The sequence below is a fragment of the Pogona vitticeps genome, chromosome 5 (assembly GCF_051106095.1).
Source record: "Pogona vitticeps strain Pit_001003342236 chromosome 5, PviZW2.1, whole genome shotgun sequence".
Classification (NCBI taxonomy): Eukaryota; Metazoa; Chordata; class Lepidosauria; order Squamata; family Agamidae; genus Pogona; species Pogona vitticeps.
The window spans coordinates 170,862,196-170,888,730 of record NC_135787.1 but is presented as its reverse complement, the minus strand read 5'-3'; the positions used below and the strand labels follow the sequence as shown (position 1 = coordinate 170,888,730).

At 41.0% G+C, this 26,535-nt stretch overlaps 1 protein-coding gene across 1 annotated transcript in view; it reads right to left on the bottom strand.

Annotated features, from left to right (window-relative positions):
• APPL2 (adaptor protein, phosphotyrosine interacting with PH domain and leucine zipper 2) overlaps positions 1 to 26,535 on the bottom strand; it is a 32,813-nt gene that overhangs the window by 5,333 nt on the left and 945 nt on the right. Inside the window, exons 2-17 of the mRNA XM_073000032.2 lie at positions 20,788 to 20,886; positions 15,718 to 15,777; positions 14,474 to 14,545; positions 10,985 to 11,072; positions 10,065 to 10,106; positions 9,912 to 9,970; positions 9,120 to 9,266; positions 7,687 to 7,769; positions 5,694 to 5,852; positions 3,634 to 3,822; positions 3,134 to 3,176; positions 2,980 to 3,036; positions 2,768 to 2,856; positions 1,907 to 2,065; positions 1,763 to 1,815; positions 1,465 to 1,639 (exon numbers count right to left, since the gene is read on the bottom strand). Of these exons, the coding sequence (XP_072856133.2) occupies positions 1,465 to 1,639; positions 1,763 to 1,815; positions 1,907 to 2,065; positions 2,768 to 2,856; positions 2,980 to 3,036; positions 3,134 to 3,176; positions 3,634 to 3,822; positions 5,694 to 5,852; positions 7,687 to 7,769; positions 9,120 to 9,266; positions 9,912 to 9,970; positions 10,065 to 10,106; positions 10,985 to 11,072; positions 14,474 to 14,545; positions 15,718 to 15,777; positions 20,788 to 20,886 (1,574 nt within the window). The remainder of the gene's footprint in view (positions 1 to 1,464; positions 1,640 to 1,762; positions 1,816 to 1,906; positions 2,066 to 2,767; positions 2,857 to 2,979; positions 3,037 to 3,133; positions 3,177 to 3,633; positions 3,823 to 5,693; positions 5,853 to 7,686; positions 7,770 to 9,119; positions 9,267 to 9,911; positions 9,971 to 10,064; positions 10,107 to 10,984; positions 11,073 to 14,473; positions 14,546 to 15,717; positions 15,778 to 20,787; positions 20,887 to 26,535) is intronic.

The following is a 26,535-nucleotide window of genomic DNA, read 5'->3' as shown; positions in this document are numbered from 1 at the left end:
GGTTTGTAGGGAAGCCCTGTTAAAGCTGATGGGCTTAATATTAAGTAGATATGTACATGGCTACATTCAGAGTATACCTGCCCTTAGTTACAGGTGTTTGATACTACTTTAGCTGTTGTGGCTCCATTCGGTAGAATCCTGGATATTTAGTTTAGTAAAAGTTGGAAATCACTGCTTAGAGGCAGCTCTAGCATCTAGAAGTAGCCAAAACATTTATGTACTGAAATGGAAAATCCTTTCAAACTAAATTCAGTGTGTGTTAACTTGTAGAGCAGCTACTCAGAATGCAATGTAACCTAGTCAAGAAGAACAGGGAGCAGGGGCTGAAAGATATACCTTATTTTTCCATTTATAATATGCCTCCCCACTTTTCTAACCCAAAATTTAAGAAAACTTAGCTTTGAGTATTCAACCTCTGGGTTCAGAATGCTCAGACATTAGGGGTCCCTGTTGAATCTGAGCCTACAGGCTCCACCTCCAATGAAGTGTGCTCCAATTGGTTTGTTCAGCTGATGTCAGTTCCATAAGGCTCATGACTGGAGGAAGCTAAGTCTTCTGACTGTAGGGAGCTAAGCTTCCTTATTGGAGGCAGCTAAGCCTCGTGATTGAAGGAAGCATATTTACAGAGGCAAGATATGGGCTGTTTTGTTCTCTCCGTGTTCAAGATGCTCCTCAATTTTTAGTTTAATGATTTTAGGAAAAAGTAGTGTCTTATACATGGAAAATATGGCAATTTCATGAATGGAAGAGCTTGATCCAGCAGAGGTGCTTATAAACAAGAGAGGCATTTTGACAAGAAAAGGGGAAAGGGAGGGAGGGAAGGGGGAAAGGGAGGGAAGGAAGGAAGGGAGGGAGGGAAAGAAAGAAAGAAAGAAAGAAAACCTTCTCCATGAGGCATACAGAGGATAAGACTATCAATATATATCCATTTTGAATTATGGCCATTGATAGTTTTATCCTCTGTGTGCTTTATGGGAAAAGTATATATATCCATTTTGAATGACAGCCATGGCAGGTAGTTCTGGGAGGGAGGGAGGGAGGGAGGGAGGGAGGGAGAGAGAAATCTCCATTAATAAAGGCATATCTCAGCACTACCTGCCAAGCTTGTAGGGGTTATTGCAGCCATGTGCCGCTTCAGGTCTTTTGTTGGCTGCTTTGGAAAAAGTATGCTGGTCTACCTAGGACTCATGTCTGATTCCACTTCTGTTCTTAGCCTCTCTCACACTCTGAAGAGTGCTCCAGCCACCCGGAGCAAACTTAAGAGGAGAACAGGACTGAGTAAGGACTGCCCCTTCCCAGTTCAAATCGAGAAATCCCACCTCAGTCAGGTTGCTGACTCGGTTGAAAACAGAGACATGCCCAATAAGAGATTTTCAATGAGAAACACAAAACACACAAAAAAGATGTGGAACCAGTAAGTGAGAGAGTGAGCAGGAAGGAAGGAGGTAAAGAAGATTTGCTTACTTGAGGTCATTGCTGGTGACCAAAAGATGGGATTCTGTCATGCGGAAGATATTGTGAATGGCCCGAGCTGCCAACACCTGCCTCATCGCTTCATAGATTACCTCAACGGTCCGGTCGGATTTAACAGCCATAGATCCCAGAAAACGCACTACAAACATCTGCTTCAAGAGGGAGTCTAGGAAGAAAAAGAAAGGCAAGATGGAGCCTATTTTCCCTAACCATTCTCTCAAGATACTATAATCATCTATCTTTCCCAATAGTGCATTTCTTCAGATAGCACAATGTGCACAATACAAACCTGCCTCATCCTCTTTCTTGCCATCTTCAGACTCCCCAAATGGGTTTGTGCGCCTGCAACACACACAGCATGGGTTACTACTAGATGACCACTTTCTGATACCATTTTAAAAGGGTCAAAGGGAGAGGTGTTCACCGTCTGTACCTGCCGCCCCTGTTCTGATCAAGGAACTCCATCGCAGGCAGTACGATGTCAAACTGAATGGGGGTTCCAGGTGCAATTAACTCGGCAGTGTCTGGAATGCTAGCAGGCTCCTCCGGGACGCTTCTGTCGTTCAGCATCTCTACATTTTTCACATCCTGGCTAAACCAAAAGAAGAGACAGTAGTGCCACATGAAAAAGGCCGTGTGACTACAGCTGGAAAGGAGGTGGACTGGTGTGAAAGGAAAACCAGGTAAGAATCTGCAAATCAACCTTCAGTTGGTGCCCAAGTAGATTTTGAAACACTATAAGCATAACATTTGGATAACTAAAAGATACTTTTTAGGCGGGGGGGAATCCTAGTACGTCATCATGAATACATGCCCTTCATGCTTCAGGATTAACAGTAAGAATATATGAATTTGTACTCTTATCTGGCACCTTTATTAAGCACATGTGTGTTCATCTGCAGTTGAACTGCCTACCAAAATCTTATTTTTCAACATGCCACTACACAATGCAGGTAGCAGGATCCCCCACGCCCAGGTTAAACATACAACACGTTCAAACCTTTGCAAGACATGAGCAGGGGGGAATCCAGAGCCACGCACTCCAACTAGTCCAAACGCATACACAAACCCCTCTGACTAAACAGGTCTCTTGCATTTCCAAATAGCAACAGGACTGACGCCAGAATGTACCTACTGGCATGTTTAAAGCCTCCTGCTGGCTGCAAACTAGCAAGCCACGGGAGGAGGAAGGAGTCCCAGGACAGACTTCTACCTGAGATGCTCCTTTTGTACACATAGGGGCCATTCAGTTATAACCCAAGGCGAACCTGGCTGTTCAAACATGCAATGGTACCTGGGGGAGAGGCTGTCCTGCTTCTTCCCAAGGCTTGTGATTGGGGTCACAGCTTGTAGAGCTGTCTGATTTAACCTGATGGCAACAGCCTGAAATGAAAAGAGCAATCTTTGAAAGGGAAAATCTTCCAAATGCTTCAGCAGTCGGGGAAACCACTGGATAAAATGGTTCTTTTAGGGGAACAAATCAATTCAAAACAGAACTATGCTCACTTCAGGATTGTCCGAAAGATAGATCTGCCGGGAGATGTTGTTAATGGCACATATCCACTGCAAAAGAATATAGGAAGGAGGGGGAAAAGTGACTTTTGGAACTTTTGACTCAACCAAAGAAATGAAAAAGGTTCACATGGTGAAGTATTTTTACCTCCTCATATTCTTTCTTGCTTTCTGCCTGAAGAGTTATGCCCCTACAAGGAATACACAAACATTTATTTTCTGTCTTTGTTTTGATATGTAAAGTCCTCTCAAGTACATGCCAAGCATCCAGAGCAATACAGCTGAAGATTCAGCAGCATCCACTATATCTCAGAAGATTCCATTAATTTGTCCCCCACATCAAGCCAGCATAAGGATTTGGGGTTACGAGGGAAAGTGTGGGCTGAGATCCGAATCTCAGAACGGCCTGGCACCTGGGGAAGCATTCCAGGCCAAGCTGGATATGCCTTTCACGACATCGGACACCATTACAAGTAGAAAAGTGGTACCTCCTCTGCACAGCATGGACCTTTTTTTTTTTTTTACGATGGTGCCCAGAATCTCCCGCCAGCATGGCCAGTTGCCAGGTTAGCAGCAGGATTCTGGCAGCTGAAGTCCAGAAACAAAACTTTCCCAAGGTCTGCCGAGCAGGGACCCTGAGATACCTACGGTTTTCCAGTCGGGGTGGTAATCTGAAAGCAGTATCTTCGATCTTCACAATCAATGGCCATAACAGAACAGTTGTCAAGATCCTGGATCAGTCCTCCAGCAACAGCTCCCCTGGGCTGACACATCAAGTTGCCCCCTTGAGTGAAGAAGTACAGCCTGTCCCACGTTGTAGTCACCAGACCTGTTTTACTGCAGAGAACAAAAAAAGAGGGTTGCGAGACCTATCCGATTACAGTAAATGTTGTCCGTTGGCAGGCACCATTTCTTTCTCAGCAGTGAAACAAATCCTCAGAGGGAAATGGAACTAGGCACATTTTCTCCAGCTGGCTGGATAGCTCAGTGGTTTAGACAGAAGCTGTGAGTTCCATTCATTCAAGTCTATGTGGCTTTGGGCAAGCTACACAATCCCAGGGCACCCTCGGAAGATAAAGGTAAAGATTCCCTTTGACATTTTAGTCAGTCGTGTCCAACTCTAGGGGGCGGAGCTCATCCCCGTTTCCAAGCCACAGAGCCAGCATTTTGTCCGAAGACAGTTTCCGTTGTCACGTGGCCAGCGCAGCTATACATGGAATGCTGTTTACCTTCCCACTGAGGTGGTCCCTATTTATCTACTCGCATTTGTATGCTTTCAAACTGCTAGGTTGGCGACGAGCTGGGACAAAGCGATGGGAGCTCACTCCATCACATGGATGCGATCTTACGACTGCTGGTCTTCTGATCCTGCAGCACATAAAGGCTTCTATGGTTTAGCCCACAGCGCCACCCTCGGAAGAAGGGAATGGTAAACCACTTCTGAGTATTTGCTACCTCGAAAACCCTGAAAAGGGTCACCGTAAGTCAGAACTGACTTGACGTCACATTTATCATGTGTTCTCCAAAGCCAATTTTCTCCATAGCAATTTATGAATTTACTGTTGTTCCTACTGCAAACAGACCATGTTTTTACTGCATGTTTTCCTTTTTCAAAAAAGTGTTACTTTTGAAACCATCCAAGGCAATATAGAAATATTTTAAACAACTAAAATGTACACACAATCTGTCTTCTCAACTTTCCTGCTACGGATCTTCCTATACTCCTCCCAAATTCCTCAGCCGAGGAGAGCTCAAGTATAGCATGCAGTGAAGTGCTGTGAGGTAAAACCATTAAATAAAAGCACAGCACCTCTCATGGGTTACAGACATGTGGTTTCTTCTCAACACCAAGATTGCTTGGACCTTAGATATTATTTTGTAAACATTAACATATTTTGCCACTAACAAGTCTACAACATGAAATCTATCTGGAAACTTTTTTTAAAAAGCAAAAAAGACAGAATGAAATATATTTATGGTCTCTTCAGATTCTAATGGAATGTCTGACATAGTTTTTTTTTATTTCTGGCTAAATTTCACACACTGAGGTTCCAATTGTTAGTCGCAATTGGAGAAGACCGACTGAATCATAGGAACTAACACAGATGTTGAACTATGTGGCAACTGTATCCCCTTATATACAGTTCAGCCCTTCCAGCACATAATATGTGATGGTGGCTACAATCAAATATCTTGGAGAAGGGACTGGGCCTAAATGCAATCAGTGTTAGTCTAAACAAGGACGACTCAGTGGCTGAAATCCTGTTGCTTAGTGTAGCAGAGTAGACCCACTGAATCAGTGGAGACCTGATGAGTCACCTCCTCTATAAGTTCAACTGACTAAATGGGCCTACTCTAGTTGTCAGCTGTTAAAATGAAGTAAGTCACAAATTAGACCCATATGAATAAATGGTATTTATGGAGAAGTTTAATCAACACAGGCAATGGCCCTACTCTAGCGTGCTGAGCAACAGGATTTCAGCCACTGGATCAATGTGACTTAAATGTTGCATTGAATAAGAATTGGATCTAAACCGTTACATTTTGTGTACTTTTAGGAAATGAATTACAGATACAGTTTACTTTCAGGCACCTTTATCTCCAAATTCAGCATCGGACAAGAGTGCTGAACCTCCAGGAACTGGCTGAAGTGCCAATCCAAATCTACCTAGTTAAGCAGGACACATTTTCCAGGTCTTCCTCCTTACTTTCTGAGATTCAGGTAGCCAGCTTTCTGGATAAGGTTCCTGTTGATGTGAGGTGCTGCCACATCATAGTCAGGTGTGTAGACCGATTCGCCCACGGAAAGAAGATCTTGCTGAGCTACCCGCATGCCATCAGCTTCGACATCTAATTCTTCCTGCACACTGCAATACACAAACAGGTGAATAAATTGTAAAGTTAAAGCACTTCATTATCATAGCTTACTTGCACGAGAAAGTCTACAAATCTGGAGCACAAGTATAGTAGCAACACTTTCTTTAATACTATTTAAACACATTTTTTAAAATTAACATAAATCTATAGGTGCTGCAAAAACAGGAAAAAGGTAAGAGCATGCTTCGAAGAACCTGGTTTTCTAGGTAAAATGCGCATGTGTGCGCACACACAGGACTTTCTGGTATTTAGTGTATTTTTAAACCAGGTAATTTTATATCTGTAAAAATCAGAATGCTTTTCATAAAAGGCTGTCACTGTGTCTTATGCTGCAATGTACTTTGAGTTGGGCTATTTAATTTCTATTTTACATTCTAAAATATCTGCTGCACTGCAAAGAAATGGACTAGCAGCTACTTTCAAAGTCTGTAAAATCAGGCAGCCTAAGTCAGCTTTCCCTGACCTGGCACCTTTCAGACGGGTCAAAAATTTGAAGACTGTTGGCCAAGTTACACAATGAAGCCAAATAATAATAATGTGCCAGTCAATTCTGACGTATGGCGACCCTTTTCAGGGTTTTCCAGGTAGAGAGTTCTCAGAAGTGGTTTCCCATTCCCTTGTTGTTCTAGGGCCACCCTGGGACTGTGCAGCTGGCCCAAGACCACACATGCTGGCTCTACTCACAGGAGGCACAGTGGGGAATCTAACTCCCAACTTCTGTGCCACAATCGGACACCAAAACCACTGAGCTATCCAGCCAGCTGTGGTTTTGGTTTTAGCAATCTCAACACCTGCAAAATTCTAATTCTCTTCATTTCCAGCTACCATGGCTTTGGAATTTGGCCCTCAGGAAGGGAATTTCAGCCCAACAAATCTAGAGGGTTTACAGTAGGGGTGGACTGGCTTATTTTCTCCTCACTTCTTTAGTTTGTGCTTCGCTGATACTAGTCAGCAGTCTCATCTTCCCTAACAGAGAGGACGGGGTCAATTCTGAACTGACTCCATCTGTAACAAGGAGGCAATCAAAATCTCTGATTACAAAAAGGGGAACAGTAGTAAGAAGAGCCTGCTGCTCTGCAAAACAGACCCTGCTTTACAAAAGTTTTGAACCCAGTCCTCCAGTATGAGTAGGCTGTACACCAGGGAAGGGAGACATGAACCTTTACAATGGGGTAGTCAATTCCAAAGAATTTAGTGGTCAATTTTCCATGCCCCAGACTGGCTGGTGCAGGGCAGTCCTCAAAATGAGTCAAAAAAAGTATGAACTGTTGAAACAAAATCTTGCTAGGCGTCATCTGCTGCTTTCATTTTTGTGATTCTGGGCTGGAGGGGTCCTTCAATATCTTTTATTGCACTCCTAGAGGCTTTGAATAATAGAAAATAATGTTTTTTTTTTCAGTGTACCCAAATATGGCTTGGGATGGTTATATGTGGCCTCCAAGACATTTTGTCCACTCCTCTTCTAGCTACTGGTTGGACTGCAGCTGCCATCGTTTGTCACAATTAGCTAGGCTGGCCAAGACTGATGGAAGCTGCAAGACAACAACTTCTGGAAGGCCCAAAGTTATTCGTATCTTGTCTATACAAAGCTGCAGCTGAATGTCACAATACTGGCTCTTTTTGCACCCGTCACCTTGAGCGTCTTACTCCCCGTTACCCTCTGCTATCAATGCTGTTATTTGGCTCCATTTATCTCCATTAGCAGGTAAGAATGAAACACAGAGCAGCCACTGTTCTCAGAGATGAGGGGAACAGTATGGAAGTTGCCAGTCTTACCACTCCTGCACACACTTATGCAGCAAAAGGTAAATTGGAATGGATTACCTCTGAACCATGTCTGAAACGGATGACAAAAAGTTGTCCATTTTTTTGGAAAACATCTCAGCTCCTTTCTTAAAAAATTTAATCTGAAAGATATAAGAAAGGATCCCAAGTACGTCAAGTCACAGAGAGCAGTGAGGTAATAAGTAGAATGAACATTTTAGAAAGAGATTAAAAGGAGTCAGATCTGCAAACAAATAATAATGTGAGTATATAATGACTGGGCCATCACAGGGCTACATAGCAACCACATTAAACAACAATATGCAAATAGATGTCTCCATTTTATGGAAGTCAGGTAATGGCTGCTAGTTATTTATTTTTTTTATCAAGATTTGTCAACAGCTAAAGCCAGTATCTGATCCAAATTTCCCCGGTTTTTAAAATTGTTCCCAGGTCTGATTGTTTATACAGAACCGCATACTGTCGATAGTCTCTCATAGGAGCGAGGAGACTGAAAAGGCAGCAGAACTGGTCTGACCTGCCAAAGAAATATGGCTATTTTTGTCCTACTAGTTGAAAACAAGCTCGGGTGATACAATGAATGAGTTTCCTTTACAGGGCACACTTGCTTCTCATGATACAGGGGAAGAGCCTGCTGCTCTGCAAAACAGACCCTGCTTTACAAAAGGAAGATCTCAGATTCAATCACAATTGCCTCCAGGTAGGGTTGAAAAAATTAAATCCTGGAGAGCCACTACTCCTAAATGCCAAGAAAGGCTGCACTGCACTACACTACACTAGGGACTCCCTCTCCCTCTGCTCAGCAGGCAACGCCCTGGATTTGGCTTCAACCACTGGAATATTTGCTAGACCGGAGGTTTTTGTTGGGGGGGAGTTGGTTTTTATATGTTCAGTATTTTAACTGTATATTCTTGTTATTTTTTTGCAAGCACCCAAGAGTAGTGACTTCTCCACTAAATGGGTCAGGTAGAAGTCTAATTAATTAATTTGTTTGTTTGTTTGTTTGTTTGTTTGTTTTGTGTGCTACATTTCCTTTCCAGCTTTTCTGATACAGGGTGCTGCTTCTTCCAACAAAGCAGGAGCCAGACACCAGTAGATTTACTTTATCTACAGAAGGGGAGCAAAACAACTGGTTCTACAACCCCCCGAGATGAAACACGATATAAACATAAACTGATTCTTCATGATTTTGGTCTATTCTTGGAGCTTCCAAATCTTGAAGATTCAATATCATATGTGGGTTATCCTGGGACTTTATACTCCCTTTGCCAACCACGTTCTCCAGTGTCCAGCCTAATGAACAACCGTGCAGATGCAAACATCTGCCTGTTTATGACACTTCAGTAGTCCAATGAAAATAATGTCCACCGGGATTTTTCATATACTGCCAGTCAGTGTGTTGCCGATATTAGACTAGATGTGCAACATAATAGATTTCCATGTTCCTATGAAATTGTACTTAGGGGACATACCTGTGACCGTGTGTATCCTAGCATGGGATCCAGCATGGCGATTCTCTTGCGGTACTGCAGAGCATTCAAGGCGCAGTAATACTGGAGTGAAGAGAGGTGCTGCTTCCTCCGAGCACTGGCTACCTCTTTTGCAACTTCTGCCTTTAACTGAACAAGAGAACATCTGTTAAAAACAGACCTTGCATCAGCAGATGGGCCCTTTTCAACACTGAGTGAACCGGTCAAGCGACACTCATGTTAAACGACTTTCATGTCCCACTAAAATCACCAGGCTTCTAGCAGAGCTTCAAAGCTTCTGAGGAGGAAACTGGGCTAAAATTTCAGACTATAGTTTCAAGAGCAGCCTAGTTAGTGGTCATGTAGCAGTGAAATTAGACTTTTCCACCCCCAGCAAATCCTGCAACACTTTCCCCACAATGAAAGGGATCCCCATGGGAGCCTCAGAATCTCTGGACAGGAGGTGGAACCAAAACATTTTAAATTAAAACGATCAGTGGCAGACAATAACATCAGCCTTATGAGGCATAACGTCTAGCAACAAGATTACAGCCAATGACTTATGTGACTTATGTGCCAATAACTACTTGCACATCATCTGCAGAAACTGACTTGTGCTGTGACAGACACATCATCATCGCTATATGTCCATATGTGCATATAAAACAGGACTCAATCTTTTACCCATTCCAACTCCATATTCGCAATAAATACAGCAGCATGTTCATTTGGCAGTTTTCCTGCAGGGTAACACAATTACTTTGACTAGATGAGGCTATATAGAAAGAGTTTTACCTTTTCATTCTCCTTTTTTTTGGGCAACCTGCTATACTTTGCCATGGACACATCGTGTTCTGCAAGCATCAAAAGCACTTTTGAGCATGACATTTCAGGTAGGTGTGCATAGCATCAGCAAATTCCAGTCAAAGGACAACACATGAAACATACCGTTGCTAGCAAGGCTGAAGAGATCCTTTAACGTACTTACTTCTAGAGGGGAAAAAGAGAGAAACAGAACAGTTTAAACCCTAAGAGGAAGAATCCATTAGGAAGTTTTTTGGGGAATCCACTGAGATATCAACTAATAAAACTCTGAACATTCAAAGTATTCTTCATTTCAAACTTCCACATACCTACACTACTCTAGTAGTATTTATTACTATAAATACATTTTTAACCAAGCTTTGGCCAGAAACCAATTATGTAAATGTAATTGTGTAAAACTGGAACAGTGAATTGCTGCTAATTCATGTTACTTGGCACTTAACCAGAAAAGCAAGTGGCTATTCATTAATTAGTTACAATTCATTGTCACAATATATTCAATTACATTTACGCCGGCATAAATCCATAGGACCATTATGCTGATCTCCTCAGCCCACATTCTACAGTAAGGTTTAATTACTAGAGAATGGACCGATATGAGGTCGGCAGGATTGGTAATAACTCCACAAAGAAATATTTATTTTTAAAGGTATTTTAACTGCACTTCCATTGAGACAGATACCAGAGCAGTGGTAGGAATTCTGAATTGAACATTTCAGAATTTAAATACACAATCTTCCTAACAAAGCAGATCAAATGGGCCCAAACAAGGAAGGCATCAACTTTGAACATCAATTTTCAGGGAAGTAGTTTGTTCTTCTGTTCCACATGTGCAACCAAAATAAAGTGAAAATAAAACTGAAACAAAGTGAAAATATTGTTTAACGTAGTGACAATAGCAACACTAATGAGAAAGACATGGAGGAAAGAAAAAAAAGATGTTTCTCTTTCCTTGATCTCACTTTTATTACTGGAAATTACGTAGTAAGGAGATAAATATCGGGAAAACCTCTGACCTACAAAGAACCTCATCAACAGTTTACCTGTAAGATCTTTTTCACGAAACTGGATAATGGGGAGAACCATTGTGTCCGCAAGCTGTTTGGCCAGTTCCGTGTGTAGAATGTTAAGCTGAAAGACAGGACACAACATCAGTTACCCACAGGACTAAGATGTGGAATTCATCTTTGTCTTCATGTCTTGAGGCATGAAATCATGTTGTTCAATGGAAAGGAAAAGAAATTAGATTTGAGTCAGAGTCTGCTTTCATGCTTAAGTGTGAGAACTCTAAAGGTCACGCTTTGGCAGACCTTTCACTCTCTGTTCCCCATCTCTGTGTGGAAAATATAATAATAAAGCAGTCTTGCTCCACGTGAGGATCTGACGTGAAGGGCATCACTGCATTAGATATGGGGGGATGGTCTCTGACCAAAACCACCTAGTTCCATCCGTCCTGAGCTAGATGTATTATAGTGACAATAATAATAGCATTGGGTTGAGCAGTATTTACTTTAAAACTAATTTGTTCTTAATTGTACATTTTGTGTGTGCGCACGGTGTGTATGTACACCTGTGTTGACTGTATTAGGTCTTCACTGATTATTTATTTATTTATTTATTTATTTATTTATTTATTTATTTATTTATTTATTTATTTATTTTATATCCCGCTTATCTAGTCAATTAAGACTACTAGTAAGTCACAGTAAGTCTCTAATAATAACACAACCGTGTTTTAATTCTTGCTATAAAATACTTGTATGAGGAGCATATCAATCTGAACTGCTTTATCAAACTGTGTTCATGTTTAAACACCAGATCTTCCACACCTGTTCAGGAACGTCCGACAAATAAACATCGGTATTTTTGGATGGAGATTAGTAATAACCACAATATCAAAAATTAAATTTCAAGTGAACAAGTCTGGATTTCTCATCTCAAAACTAGCCACTGGGCTGACAAACAGAGGCTTCCACTTCAGTTCAGCATGAACATATTCCTTCCCCATGATTAAAGAGTTTACCTAAGGAGAGGCTCAGCAGCTAAAAGTAACTTCAATGATTATATTTACTCAGCAAACCTCACTTTCTTTCCCATGCTAGCCTGCTTCTCTTGTGTTCTAGTTTTAAAACAATCTAAAGCAAAAGAGCTGTTTTCAGTCTCTTCAAAGAAGAAACATGTAAATTCCATGAGATTCCATTTAAAGTCCAAATGAAGAATTATTATTGGTTTTATAGTGTGGCTTGAAATGAAGACATGATGAGGAGATGAAGAAACTGTTCCTTTAAGTATCTCTTTTGAGCTAAATCCAGTTGTTGGTCTCAACGAAAGCAGGCCCCATTAAATAAATGGAACTTAGTAAAGCTAATACTTGCGTTACGTCCACTGACTGAAGGGGACCTGCTGCAGCTGGGATTAGATTTAGCCCTTAACGTGCACTAGTTCAAAACAGGAGGGCTGGGGGGGTGCCAGGACATGAATATTTGGATATGATCATGTAGCGCCTCAGGAACAGCAGAAACCCTCACCCTTCTATGCTTCAGTAAAGATCATGCAAATCATTTATTTAAAGAATGGTAGAAGTCTTTTCTGGAAACATACCCCTGAACCAGTATGAGCTTTTTGTCCTTCAGCAAGGGACAACTCTGTGGCATAGACTTCACTTAGTTCAATAATCATTCCCTCTTACCAAGGTAATGAAGGAGCCATAAGGGTGCGGGGGAATGGAAGAATAAACACTCTCGCTAATCCACAGGTTCCAGGATCCTCTGGGTGAAACAATGAGAGTTAACTGGTAATATATTTATATATGTTTCTAGAGTTTCTATAAGCAGTGCACGCTTAGAGTTGATATGTCCATCACACTCAGAGTTGATAGGGGTCTTGACTGAGCGTGCTTAAGCTATAGAAACCAGCAGTTAAAGAGATATGGAAGCCCAGATGTCAGCCCTCATTGTCTGCTAGACTAATGGGAGCTGAAATTGTTTGAGACCATACTAGCGGAAGATATAATTTGTGCCTCCGGAGTGCAGATGTAAGCTGGCTGGAGAAAGGGAAGACCCCCTGACTGTTGTCACACAGCTGGATATACTCTGTAACTCTTTAAAGAGAAATCTGAGAAAGCCTTCTGAGGACAAAATGCAAAGCAAGAAAGAACTCTACGTATCTGGAACTGGCTTGAATATATTTGTATACATAACACTTCAGAGCCAAAAACGTATTTGAAAAAGCTGGCTCTAATTATTGTCAATTTCAAATTAACTTGTTGGCGAATATTTGAAGGCATTATTTTTAAGTTTCCAGAGTAGTAGCCATGTTAGCCAATTGCAGGAAGAGAAAGATAGAGCATTTTGGCTCCTTAAAAATAAACGCAGCACGGCATAAACATTCAGGGACTAGAATACAGTGGTGCCTTGCATAGCGACAATAATCCGTGCAGCAAAAATCACTGCAAAGCGATTTTGTCGCTATGCGAAATAAAAAAGCCCATAGGAATGCATTAAAACTTGTTTAATGTGTTCCTATGGGCTAAAAACTTACCTTTAGGCGAAAATCCTCCATACGGCAGCCATTTTGGGTGCCCGGTAAGCGAGATCCGTCCCTAAACACAGCTGGCGGCCATGTTTTTTACCCGGCGGCCATTTTGGAACTGCCGATCAGCTGTTAAAAAAATCATCACTTTCCGATGATTGGTAAGCGAAACAGGGTACCAATCATCGCAAAGCGATTTTTCCCCCATAGGGAACATCACAAAAGCGATCGCAAAATCCTCATCGTTATGCGATTTTGTTGTTAAATGGGGCACCCGTTAAGCGAGGCACCACTGTACATTTATCTTCAGCCAACATGCATAGGTGTATACATCATTTGCAGAGAGAGAAATACCACAGAGTAGGCTGATCTTTTAAAGTAAGAATAAAATGCATAAACTCTTTTGCACACATTGGATGAAACAGATTTTGGCCACACAAGCTAATGCCATAATGTTTTTGGCAGCCATCACAGGTACTACAAGGCCTTTTTGTAAATGTAGCAAGAACTGATAAATTAAGTACTGGGACATGAGAACACTCTTCTCTCCATTTTTTCTGCAGAATGACAGCCCTTTTCTATGGCATACTGTAACAGAAAACAATACATCTAAAGAAATGGGTTCAAGTCCATGAAAGCTTGTGCCAAATAAAACTTGTTGGTCTTTAAAGTACCACAATACTCTTCAGACAGAATCCTATTAGGGGAAATTTTTGTACAACGATAATTGAACAAGTGGTCTGCATACTTTGGCAAAATGCCTGTTGCATGACCAATTTTGCAACTAGTTGCACAACTGACACCTGCCAGAGATGCAAGTGCTTGCATGCTTCTGGTCTTTGTTGGTTTTTGTTGCAAAAATGATTAACACAGCTATTTCTGCGGAAAGCACAAACAGGATTCCTTCCTCCAACTCCTTTGCTAATCCCAAGCAGACTAGTTTCATTGACATAAACACAAATGTACCAACTAAGGAGACTTTTGCTAGCCGTTTTGATTACCTCGTCCACAATTTTGGAAAAATACTGAAGGGTGGAAATCACTTCTTCATCTCCTTTTCCCAGAGCAAAGTTCTGCAAAGCAAACAAGAGTCAGAGGCTTGCTTTTCAGTGGCTCCCATAGAACTCTATGGGGACAAAGTAAAACAGGCAGCGGCATCTGATGGAGTGAAGAGGGATGAGGAAAAGCTCTCTCATCTCAGCCCTAGAAAGTCTACAGGCAGCTTCTGCTCTACCCCACTTTCTCCAAAGCAGTAAACAGCTGAAATTCATGAGGGGACAAAAAGCTTTCACTTGACGGTATCAAGTACGCTGAGGGTTTAAAAGGAGAACCTTAATGGACGATACACACCCAAGGTGAGAAAGTGATGTTGTAAAGGGCCTTCCCAGTTTTTTTTCCCTGCAATCTACCTACCCGTCACTTTGTGAGGCTGGTCAGGCCTGGTCTGCTGCAGGGGAAAGAAGCTGCCCAGGTGGTCGCTGGGAGTTGACAGCAAGCACCAGGGAAACTTTGGTTTCCTAACAAGCACCTAGGCTGGAGCTTGGCCTATCCCAGGCCATGAAGCCCAGCGTTTCTCTAGGCGAGCACAATTTGGGTGGTGAGTCTAGGAAGCAGAACTGCCAGAATGGATGGAGTTTCCAAAAACAAAACACAAACAAATTAAAAAAAACACCAAACAACACAGGTCTATCGAATACTACCTGAAGAGTGACAGGTTGGAAAAGGCTGCTAAAAGAAGTCAAAGCAAGTTTGTCCCAGTAATAGCTCTACAATTATAATTAGAGATGGGCACAAACCTTGGTTCAGAGATTTGTGCCAGTTTGTGGTGCCATGCGTTCCCCTCCCTGGCAGAATCCCCACCACCACTTACCAGCCAGCACACACTTCTTTCCTCCTCCTCTTCGGCTATTCGATCAGTCTCCGGGAGGAGCATGGGCTTCCCTGCTTCACCTCCTTGGATGATTGCCCACTCAGACAAGGAGGCAGGGCAGGTAAACCCATGCTCCTGCCAAGGACTGCTCAAACAGCCAAAGATGAGGAGAGGACCCACTAGTGGAACCCCCGATCATTGGCCGGGGGTTCCGCAGCCTGTGGTGCTGTGCATATGAACCGGCATGAACCTCCTAACTGAGGTTCGTGCCCATCTCTAATTATGCCCAAACAAATTTCAGAGAAAACTGAGCAGATCCTCTTTTCGTCTCTAACATCTAACCTACCAAACCTGGAATGTGCTCAGGATGCATACCTGTTTTTCATACGCAAGAAGCTGTTTGGACAACTGTTGTGTCGCCAGGCACATTTCATTCTAGAAATAGAAAGGATGCTTCGTTACTGAAAGATCACACACGCTGGAAGGCTTATGCAGTAGCTCTGCATCTGCTAAAAACCAAACCATGGAGGCTTAATCTCCAGTAAGGGTGTAAAAGATTGTAGCCCAATCCTTTAATTTCTCATGACCACCACAGAGAAGGGAGGAAAGTTCCTATCCCTTCTGTTTCTTTTAATACACTGTATTGGCTGGATAGCTCAGTGAGTTAGGCATCTGACTGCAGAGCCAGAGGCTGGAAGTTCAGTTCCCCCACTGTGCATCTTAGAAAAGACAATCTGTGTGGCCTTGAGCAACCTGCACAGCTCCAGGGCGCCACCAGAAGAACGGAAGGGTAAACCACTCAGCATTCTCTATCTAAAAAAAACCTAGAAAACAGTTGCCAAAAGTCAGAACTGATAGAATGCATGCATGCATGCATGCTGCTACTGTGGTTGTTAAAAATACAAAACACAGTAACTGGTGTTCTATAATAGCTACAAGTTTTAACAAAGAAAAACCCTAAGTATCAGTTAAATATCAGTGTAATATGTATGTCATTCCTAATATCCCTGTTTTTGCAGCTCTTATGGTGTTATTTCAGAGATCTTCAGCTGATTATAACATCATCCTCATCATTTCCAAGAACACAATATATCCCAACAGACTGCACATTCTACACACAGCTCAAAATCTCACAGAGTGTTTATGCCAGCATAACTCAATTGACATTGAGTTGGCAAACTGTAAAAGCTACACTACATTTTAACTTGCACCAATTCACCATCCAGAGCTACATCAATTGTGTTATGCCAGCGGGTGCAACTAACTGGATGTTGACCACAGAGTGCCTTTGCCCCCCCCCCCCGGGATCTCTCTCACTCTCTCCCTCAAAATATAATGTAGAATAAATACATAAATTACTACATTTCTGCACCTTAAGGCAAGAACACAAGGATACATTTAATCCAGTTTAAGACAACATTGCTATCTTTCCTCCCAGCCCCTCAAATACATGAAATTCTAAAACGGTGATTATAGCATATATTATTATTAGCTGTTAGCTGCTATTTGCACTATAGATGTTGGAAAAGACTGCAGAAAAAAAGGAGGGCAAAAGAATTCCACTATAAAATAACTATTTTCTCTCCTTTCCCACCTACTTTGTCATGCTAACCTGGGCAATTATGGGAGTTGTAGTTTCCAAAAGAAAACTTCCCACACTCTGCCTACAAACACTGCTTCTAATCTCATCCTCATGACTATGCCAAAGGAGGAGAGAGAGTTCTACCACAATCAGCCATTGTGACTTGATTGCTGTGATTTGGTTATACTGTGACCTACAGACGCAAATTACTGTAAAACCGCAGTATTTTGACATCACTGATAGTCTTTGGTTTGCAAAAGCTCCGCGCTTAAGTTGCAGAGCAAAATACGATGCCTCCAATTAAGAATTACATGGGCTGTTTAAAACAAAGTGGTGCCATATTCCACATTAAAAAGGCCTCCTTTTCCTCTGCAGTTCAATTACTGAGATGTCCTTAGACATATACAATCATGTAAGCCAATACAATTCAGTCCTTCTTTCTTTAGATTGAGAACAATATCTCCAAATATTTTTTTTACAAAGACAACCGAAATATAATGTTACATATTTCAATCTTAACTCGATTTAGAGACAGTGTTTTTGGGGATACAAGTCCCCGCTTATCTTCAGTGAGGAAGTTGCTGAAACTCCATGTTGACAGAGTTCTCACACTGGCAAAGATTTTTTGTACAAAAATATTGCTACGTTTTGTGCAAACTGTCCCAAATTAGGCTGGCTGCAGTTTTATATAAGAATCTGAAGCGCACGATGGGTTGTTTGCCTCTTTCTTAACAATCTGCCATTCTTCTGTACATATCTGTGCTTCGTTTCTCAAAGAAAAAGGACACCAGAGGCATTTCACACAAATTACAAAGACTAGGAGAAGTGAGGTCCTTGTCTCAGCTCAGGCTTGAAGCAAGGAATCTTCCAGGCCTTTAGCAAAACTCAGTAAGAACCAAGAATTTAGCGAATATATTTTCTGCCACTAAACATGTTTCAAGTACAACATGTAGATCACTGTTTATTTTTCAAAGCAAGCTGTGGCTGCCTAAAGGCTGACTTATGAATAGCTGCCCTTCATTATGAGGTCACTGCCAACACCTCTGATCACCGCTTTGTTTTAATCACTTCCATGTTCAAAAGATCAAAGAGGCTGCTACGTGCGGGAAGCCAAGGCGGTTGGTCTTGAAATAACACACACCTTTTTATGCAACTATCTGTACTTCTGCAGCCATCATTGCCATTTCACTCCTGTTGATATTTAACTGATGGCTGTTTCAGCACACCTCTTTTTGTACTCTAACACAGAGTCGGCTAGAAAGGCAAACATAATAATCTTACCTGCTGCAATTCTGAAAATTAGCAGAGCTCATAGATGGCGTGATCCTGCACTTTATTAGTTCACCTGGCCCACTTTATCCAAACAACCACTAAAGTTAAGAAAACACTATTAAACCTCATGCATCATTTTTAGGATGTAAACAGACCATTCTTCTGATGACTGTGCCACACCTGTAGCTTCTGGAAGATGAGTGTGAACAAGGAAGAATGGCAGGAAGGTGTGCCCCATGAACTGCTGAGCTCCAGACACTCCATCTGGCATTAAGAGAGCTGATGTAACACTTAGCTATGTGTTACACCTCCCAATCTAAAACCCTTGCTGAAGTTGAGACAGAGCGTGCTAATGCCTCTACATACATAATCCTAGGAAAGGGAGGGAGGTTATGCTTATTTGAAGGGGACTCCTGGTTATGTTACTATTGCTGCAGCAATGTAATGAGGAACCTCCAGACACTCGGGACTAGAATTCCCATAATCCCTTACCCCTGGGCTTCTAAGAGTATAGTCCAAAACCCCTGGAACACCAAAGGCATTCCAACCCTCCGGTGTGCCTCTCTTTATGGAAACTTGAGATCATTCTATTATAGTTAGATCAGTGGTTTTCAGCCTTTGTCCTCCATCTGTTTTGGACTTCATTTCCTGGAAAGCCTAAACAACATGGCCAATGGTAAAGGTTATGGGAGATGAAGTGCAAATCAACTGGAGGACCAAAGTGGAAAATCAAACCACTAATACACATATAAGTACCCACTGACTTGCCGATAAAACTACAATGAGGACATTCTTCCACTGAAGAAGACAAGAACTTTAAGGAGCAGCCTAGATGTGATGCGAACAGGCTAGCTGGCTCTTTTGTTTTCCAACCATTAATGGTATCTGTGCTGCAAGTTGTGAAGCTGAGACTTAAATTAAGACCACATCCCTGGTGGTGGTGGGGTTTCTTTCACTGCAAGTCACTTGCTTACTGAAAAATTCTGACCCTCGCAAAGCTGCAATTTGCATAGTAATACAGGATATGCAAATATTATCGCTCCACTTAGTGATGCAACTGCAAACACACCCAATTCTAGTTGCTAACAGACATATGGAAAAAACAACGATGGGCAATCCTATTCCCAGATCTTCCTCATGATATATACTCTGACTCTTAAGAGGCATAGCCAGTATTTACACAATGAGGCCAGAAGCACATGATGCTACAATCTTGGATCATGAGTTTTGTCCACACACCCTCCCCTGAAACAGAAAGCTTGCAGGGTTTTTCAAACCAGAGTTTCCTATGCCATCCTAAGTGGGAAACAGGTTTAATCTGTGACTACAAACGAATATTGAAACACTCAAATGATACTGACATTTCATGAAGAATAAGTATAAAACAAATTAGTGGCTTAACAGATCATGGGAAGTTTCTTATCACGGCCTGTGAAATAAGAAAGTGCACAGAAACCACACTCATAATGGATTAAGACTGTTGCACCTGGACCACAACACATGGAGCTTTACTAGGTATTCCACTAAGATTTGGAAATTCCAGTGCCCATATAACATATAAATGGAGATTCAACTACAAATCCATCAAAATGTACCTCCAATACTTGAAAAGAAAGAAAAATAATAGAATCTGAGATTTTTCACAACATCTTGGGTTTAAGATATCTGAAAGCCCACCTCTTGATGTATAAACACACCCACAATTTGAGATCTTGATGCTCCGTTGTGTCTTCCTGTCCTTAGAAGGCTGATGCCTTCTAAGAGTGCTGTAGATGCAGCACTCTGACTGTGGAACTTCCTCCAAAGAGAAGCCAGGTATATATTACAGTTCTGTTTTTATATTGTGGCTTTATTGTACATTACTTTGGCAACCCTGATGAGCAGAAATGTACTTACAAATACTTGTAATAAATAAATAATAAATAATTAAGAACAAGACATGGCAAAATGGTGGTCTAGTTCAAGCGCTTGCACCTTTACTGACTGAACCAAGCCATGCTGAAGAAAAGGGTGTCCCGCTTTCAGTCCCTTTGCTCCTCCCTTCACACAAACCACAATTAAATTTAAAACCTTGTAAACTAATTGCAGGTTCCCCTTCCAGCCAAGAAGATGATTACCAGCTTTGGAAAAAATCTAGATATTAAATCAACTTTGAAGTGTGGTTTAAGATGCTGGCTTGCTCCAAACTTTTTATTATAATCTTAATAATCATATTTCACATGAAACAGAAAACAATGGTTAATGTTTTTGCTGTTTAACTCTGCCTTGCCACCAAGAAGATGCATACGAGGCAAAAGATACAGAGGTATCTCCTTGTGGTAAATCAAAATTTGAGCTCTCTAATATGCCCAGAATATTTGTCTTATGGAGAGGATGCTTTCTTCTTATGCTAACTTGAACCAAAGTAAAGATAAACAATCATAGTGGAGGAGCGTAACTGTAGTTAGCATTAGGGTTTTGTTCTTGTTGTTTATAGAGAGGAAGGGTTTCTGCTTGTTTGTTTTCAGGATTAAGAGTTACGGAAACCGAATAAAAATGATTAGTTATATTAAGGGGAAAACCTAAGTGTACATAGACAAATATATATATACCTGAGCCCCATAGACGCGCTGCATTGCTTGCAACAGCTGATTCGTGTAGTCTGTAAGCGTTCCTGCATCTTCTTCAAATACACTCAGTAATGACCGAGTCTGGTGAAAGAAAAGAATTAGTGGCTTCCTGACAAATGGAAATTTAGGGAGGAGAACTGTACACATTCAAAACAAACATTTAGCATAAACTATACATTAAGCAGCAGTACCTCTAGTGTTACAATACTACATCATTTCATTTATTTGAAGCCCTGAGTTTAAATGGCAATAGCGGTTCACTGAAATTCACTGAAACAAAAGACATTCAGTGAGATGTCTCTATTACAAAGCTGTAATCAAAGTATAGTGAGCAGTTCTGTTCATTGTAGTACTGTACAGCCCAAACAGGTTCTCTTATTCAGCCTCAGAATAACAAATAGCATAAACCAGGGTGCATAAAATTATTAATGCTGTGTGGATGAATTAGAATGTGGAACTGTCCAGTGAAGCTGAATGGCTTTCTGGGGCTCTTGCTCCTATGGAAAACCCACATACAAACTAGATCTTTCCTCTTCAGACATGCGTCCTTCGAGATATTCTTCTTTTCATGTGCTCAATAAAACTAGGACCCTAATACAGTACCTGAACAGGACTTGGCTGTCTGCAAAATTCTGATCAGCAATTACTTAATGCACACCAGAGCCAAACAGTTTTCAACTCATGAGTGAATGAAAGTCTCAGCCAGTTTCTAAAATGATAGTAAGGCTGGAGCCAGGTGTACTTCTGGGAGGAGGGCATTCCAAAGACATGATACTACCAAGAAGAACACCATCTCTTGCATCACTCTGCTATGTTCCATCCCACAGGAGACAGTACAAGACAGATTTCCCCAAAGATCTGGACTATGTTATGTGGGACAAAACATCTGGTAATAAAGTTGTTATCATAACTCCATAACCAAGTTATAGAATGACAACGCTCTGAGTTAGAGGACTGATTTAAGGTTTGGAATCCGGTATTATCAGGGCAATGGGCTGACCAACTGAGCATAGGTGAGTCATGATCTTGTGTCAGCTATAATAAAGTGTTAATTGACTGCATATATACCACCCTTCCTGCAGGGAGCAGAATATGTACTACAGGCAGTTATGTCCTGCTTTATCCTTAAAACAGCCCTCTAATGTAAACTAAGCAAACGTGACAGGTCCAAAATCACACAGTTAAGTTTTTCAGCTGCACAGAGTTAACTAGCTTCTCGCCGGTTCTAGTCCAACATTTCAACTATTACACCTTGCTGGCTTTCAACATATTTGCACCCAAACAAAAGGGAAGTCCATCTTTTCCTTCCTTTCCTCCTCTATGCACACTACCAGAGGCCAGAGCTTGACAGAAAGTATGGGGCACACACTGTGTCCTGTACTCTTTAGTCAGGCTGATAAGCTGAGAAGAAATCCACAGCATTCAAATGTTATATAATTGATGAATTAATCACAAGGGAAATGCCTGTAACAAGGATGATCTGAATCATATGAAAAGGAAGTTTAGGGGTTAGTAAAGAAATTAGTAAATCCAGTAATGATTAAGATTCACTTTCTGGGTCAGATTCAGGGCCAAATTAAAACATCATGTTAAAAAGGGACTGATGATTATGAGATCAGAACAGCATAAATAAGGAGTTAAATCGGGTCCTCTGTTGTAGTCTGAGAAAAATGGTCCTCCCAATATGAGAGTGGGGAATCCCTAAGGATAATCATTTAACCATCTCTCTCTTTCTTCCCTTCCTCCCTCTCACCAGATGACGGTTACAATCTGCTTGTGATACTCCATATCTGTACAGGTGTGACTTTAGACAAAATGACTTAAATAGAAAAGCAACACATTGCCATATTGGAGAGAACAATCAACAGCTGATCTATGTGATCACCGTGGCTGGGCAAATTTCAAGGCTTCTGTTTACTTTTCTCCTTATGTGTTTATTATTTTTTAAAAAACGAAATCTTTAAACGGAACGTGGACAGGGTAGCTCTTCAAATAGGAGGAAAACTTCAAGTTTCATTCAGCAAAATAACAACATAGTGTTGCTCAGTTAATTAGTGGGTTTTTTCCTCTCTGTCAGCAAGTGTGGCAAATCTAAGTAATAAATTACACTAACTCTATCCAATCTGGTTCCTTAAGACATGTTGGACAGGGATACGGGGGTGCTGTTCGATATTTTTGGATGCCAATCCCCAGAATTTTCCAAGAATTCCCCAGGCAGAATTTTGAAATTCCTGCCCACAGACACATGTGTACAAACATTTCACTCACCTGGAAAAGGCCTTATTTTTCCAGGTTGTCTCAGGCCTACTTCCTGTACAGAAAGGAATCTGCCCAAATTCTTCCAGGGAGGCCTAGGTTTTTGTTGAAGGTGTAATCCTGTTGCCCATTAGACCACAAAGAACAACAGCTACCTACCTCAAAGACCTACGCCTCCAAGGAAGCATTGGGGCGGTTTCCTTTTTTTTTGTACAAGAAGCAGGTCTGAGACAGCCTGGAAAACTGTGTCTATTTGAGGTGAGTGAAATATAGGTGTGCATCTGTGAGCAGAAACTCCCAGAATTCTGTCTGGGGAATTCTTGGAAAATTAAGAGAGTAGGAATCAAAATAAATAAAACCGAACAAAAAAAAACAGACCAAGGAATGGCATAACCCTAGTGCTGGAATATTATATGTATCACCTACAAATACCAGCAGGTGGACAAAGGTTTAATCACACACAAATACTTAATACAGTTATTTGGTAGTAAGTCATATACAGTGGTGCCTCGCTTCCCCGTGATCATCACAAAGCGAAAAAACCCCATAGGGACCATCGCAAAGCGATCGCTTTTGCAATTGCAGTTAGTCGCTAAGCAATTTCGTCACTCAACGGAGCGATCGCTAAGCGAGGCACCACTGTAGACTTAAGTTGTTCCAAATAAGCATGCTTCGAAAAACAGTGGAGAGTATTACTCCAAACTGAATTTAGATTAATGGGATTTCTCCTTCCATACACTTTTTAAAAATATATATATTTGTAAGAAAGTCACATTTTACAGAAAAAAATACAGTAATGTTGGGAAAGGAATATGAAGGATGAAAATTAGACCTTAAAATATGTCACTATATTGTTGTGAGTTGATTTGTTAATTTGCTCTGTTTGGAGATAGAACCATGGATCATCAGGCAACTTATGTAGGATGTTACTCTGTAGAAGGACATAACTAGTTCTGTAGACAGCAAAGCAATGAAGGTACTTCATTCTCAAATCAAAGCCTAAATACAGTGAACATGATCCACACAAAGTGAAAGTATTTAAATCCCACTGAAATCTGTGAGAAAGTTAAGCATGTCCTTGCTTTACCACCAGAATCAATGAAAAATCACAATTCAATTCTACATCTGTTCAGTCAAAAGTTATGTCCTTTTCCCTTCAAGGAAATTTGTCTGCTTAAAGATAGTAGTGGAGCAGAGAAATCCTACCATCAGGACAGGGAGATCCCAGGGTAAGAGTGCCACCTTATTCAAAGCCCTCGAGAACAAATAGCATTTTTTTCCCAGAGTTTATTTCCGGATGCTTAAAAGGCTTCTCTCTCATGAATGCCAATGAAAGAGGAAACTATGCCAGCTCTAGAGGTGGCGTAGTCCTCCTTCTGTTTCAGGGGTTCATGAGAAGGCATGAGAGGATGCTCAGCCTCTCCAAGGATGTCTGCAACTCATCTCCTTTTGTGCTCTTATCTAATGCTGGAGATACCTGAGAGGCTGGGTCTCCCCCTTCAAGGGCAAGAGCTACCCAAGAGCAACAACAAAGGAACAATAATACTGTACTTTGAATATTTTGATGTTTGATTGCAGTTTATAACTGCTAGAAATAACAAATTCAGTTCAACACACTAAGAGCCTTCCCTCAACACAAAACTTTTAAAAGGGAGGAAGAAATCTTTCTTCTGTATTTTGCTCCTGGAGGATCCTAAACCTACATCACTGAAACTATAATTAAGCCTGTGGATCATGAAGGCTTTGATCAATAAAAACAAATGTGTAACATTGTCCCCAGGAGGAAATCAACATAAACACTATCCCTTATGTAATGTAAGGTTTTCAGGTTTTTCTGGATAGAACATTCCAAATTCTTGGAGCATGTGAGCAAGCTAAATCTCCAACTAAACACTGTTTTAAAACTAAGACATCTTCCAGGTTTCTGTGCCTGTTTATACACCAAAGTAGTAAATCTTTTTGTTTGTTTCTGGGAGAACTAACACTTCTAGAGCTTCAGAAGCTGCGTGTCTGAATTCTACCATTGAATCTTAGTTTCTTCCAGACTGGAAAATGGCTTTTAAACCATGTGCAGTTCCCAGAGCCTGGAAAGGATATTTTCAAGCAGTTATATTTGCTGGAAGATTCTGAAAGTTATTATCCATAACCTATCCTAGAACTAATCTCAGAAAAAAACCCAGTAATTTTTAAAAGACATTCTAATAACAGCAAAACTTGTACGCTACAAATTACTATCCTTTAAGTTCAGCAATTGTACCCCACAACACTTGGAGTTCCATTAAAAAAGACAAGAACTACAGGCTATGAGGCTTTTTAAAAATGTACTTTGCAGCCTCTGGTCTCCTCCGCTTGCTACACAAACCAGCAGCCAAGCTCATTAAGCCCCATCATCCATTTAGATGAGTCACATGATGCCTGCATGTTTTCCACTGAATCGAAAAGTCCATTTACAGTGCGGCCTCTGCTTGGGAAAGATCCAAAATCAACAGCAAAGAATAGGAGGTGGGGATAGGCGAAAGATTTGTTTGGTACCAATAACTCTTTTTTCAAAGACTTTTATTCTAACCATTAAAGTGGGTTTAAAAAAAAAACAGCCTCTGAGAAAACAGACATCAGTGTCCCAAAACTGCACAAATCTTGGAAGAAAGCCTTATGGATCTTAATGAGCCACAGCCATTTATTTCATCTTAAATTACATAGTCCATCCTTCTAAGACTTGTTCTGTTTGTGAGATGTTTTGAATGTATCCATCTAGAGCGGACGTTAAGAACAGAATATGAAACAAATATCACTTTCTCTTCCTTCTCCCTAGATTTTAAGGTGTACACCTCCCATTAAAAGTGACCTAAATTTGTCCTGGTGGAGCCTCTCACAATTATAATGATTAACCTACTTCCTGTCTACACCTTCTCTCCTCAAACTTATTACTATTTCCAAAGGGCTAAGCATAGGGACCATTGTCCTAAACCTTCCATGCTCTCCTTATATCATAACAGTAAAACAAGAAAATTTGTACCATGCTTCCAGCAACAGATGTGAAGATTGTATCTTTTCACAAGATGGGCTGACTGCAATTTTTTTTGCCATCAGAAATTTTCTTCTCTTTTATATGGCCTGACTTTTTTAAAAAAAAAACATTGCCTTACAGTTTGTACAGATAAGGGTTTTATTTTTCATTTGGCTGAGCCACAGGGTTGTGTTTTGCTCCCCTCCTTAAGGACCAGCCCCATGAGAAGTCTTAATAAATTCTAAAGTATGCTTATTTCTTTGTAACCTTTTTATTAGTTTTAATATTACTTCATAGTATTCTTTATTCTAAAAGATAAGGCTCTCTCTTTTTCACCTAGTAAACCCTGAACCATAATGGCTACCTTTCATTTGGATTCACTGATGCTCTGGGAGGCGGGTGGGGGAAGAAACACCTTTCTATTACTATTGATTTTTTTAAAAAAAGGTAGCACATCATCCCCTTCA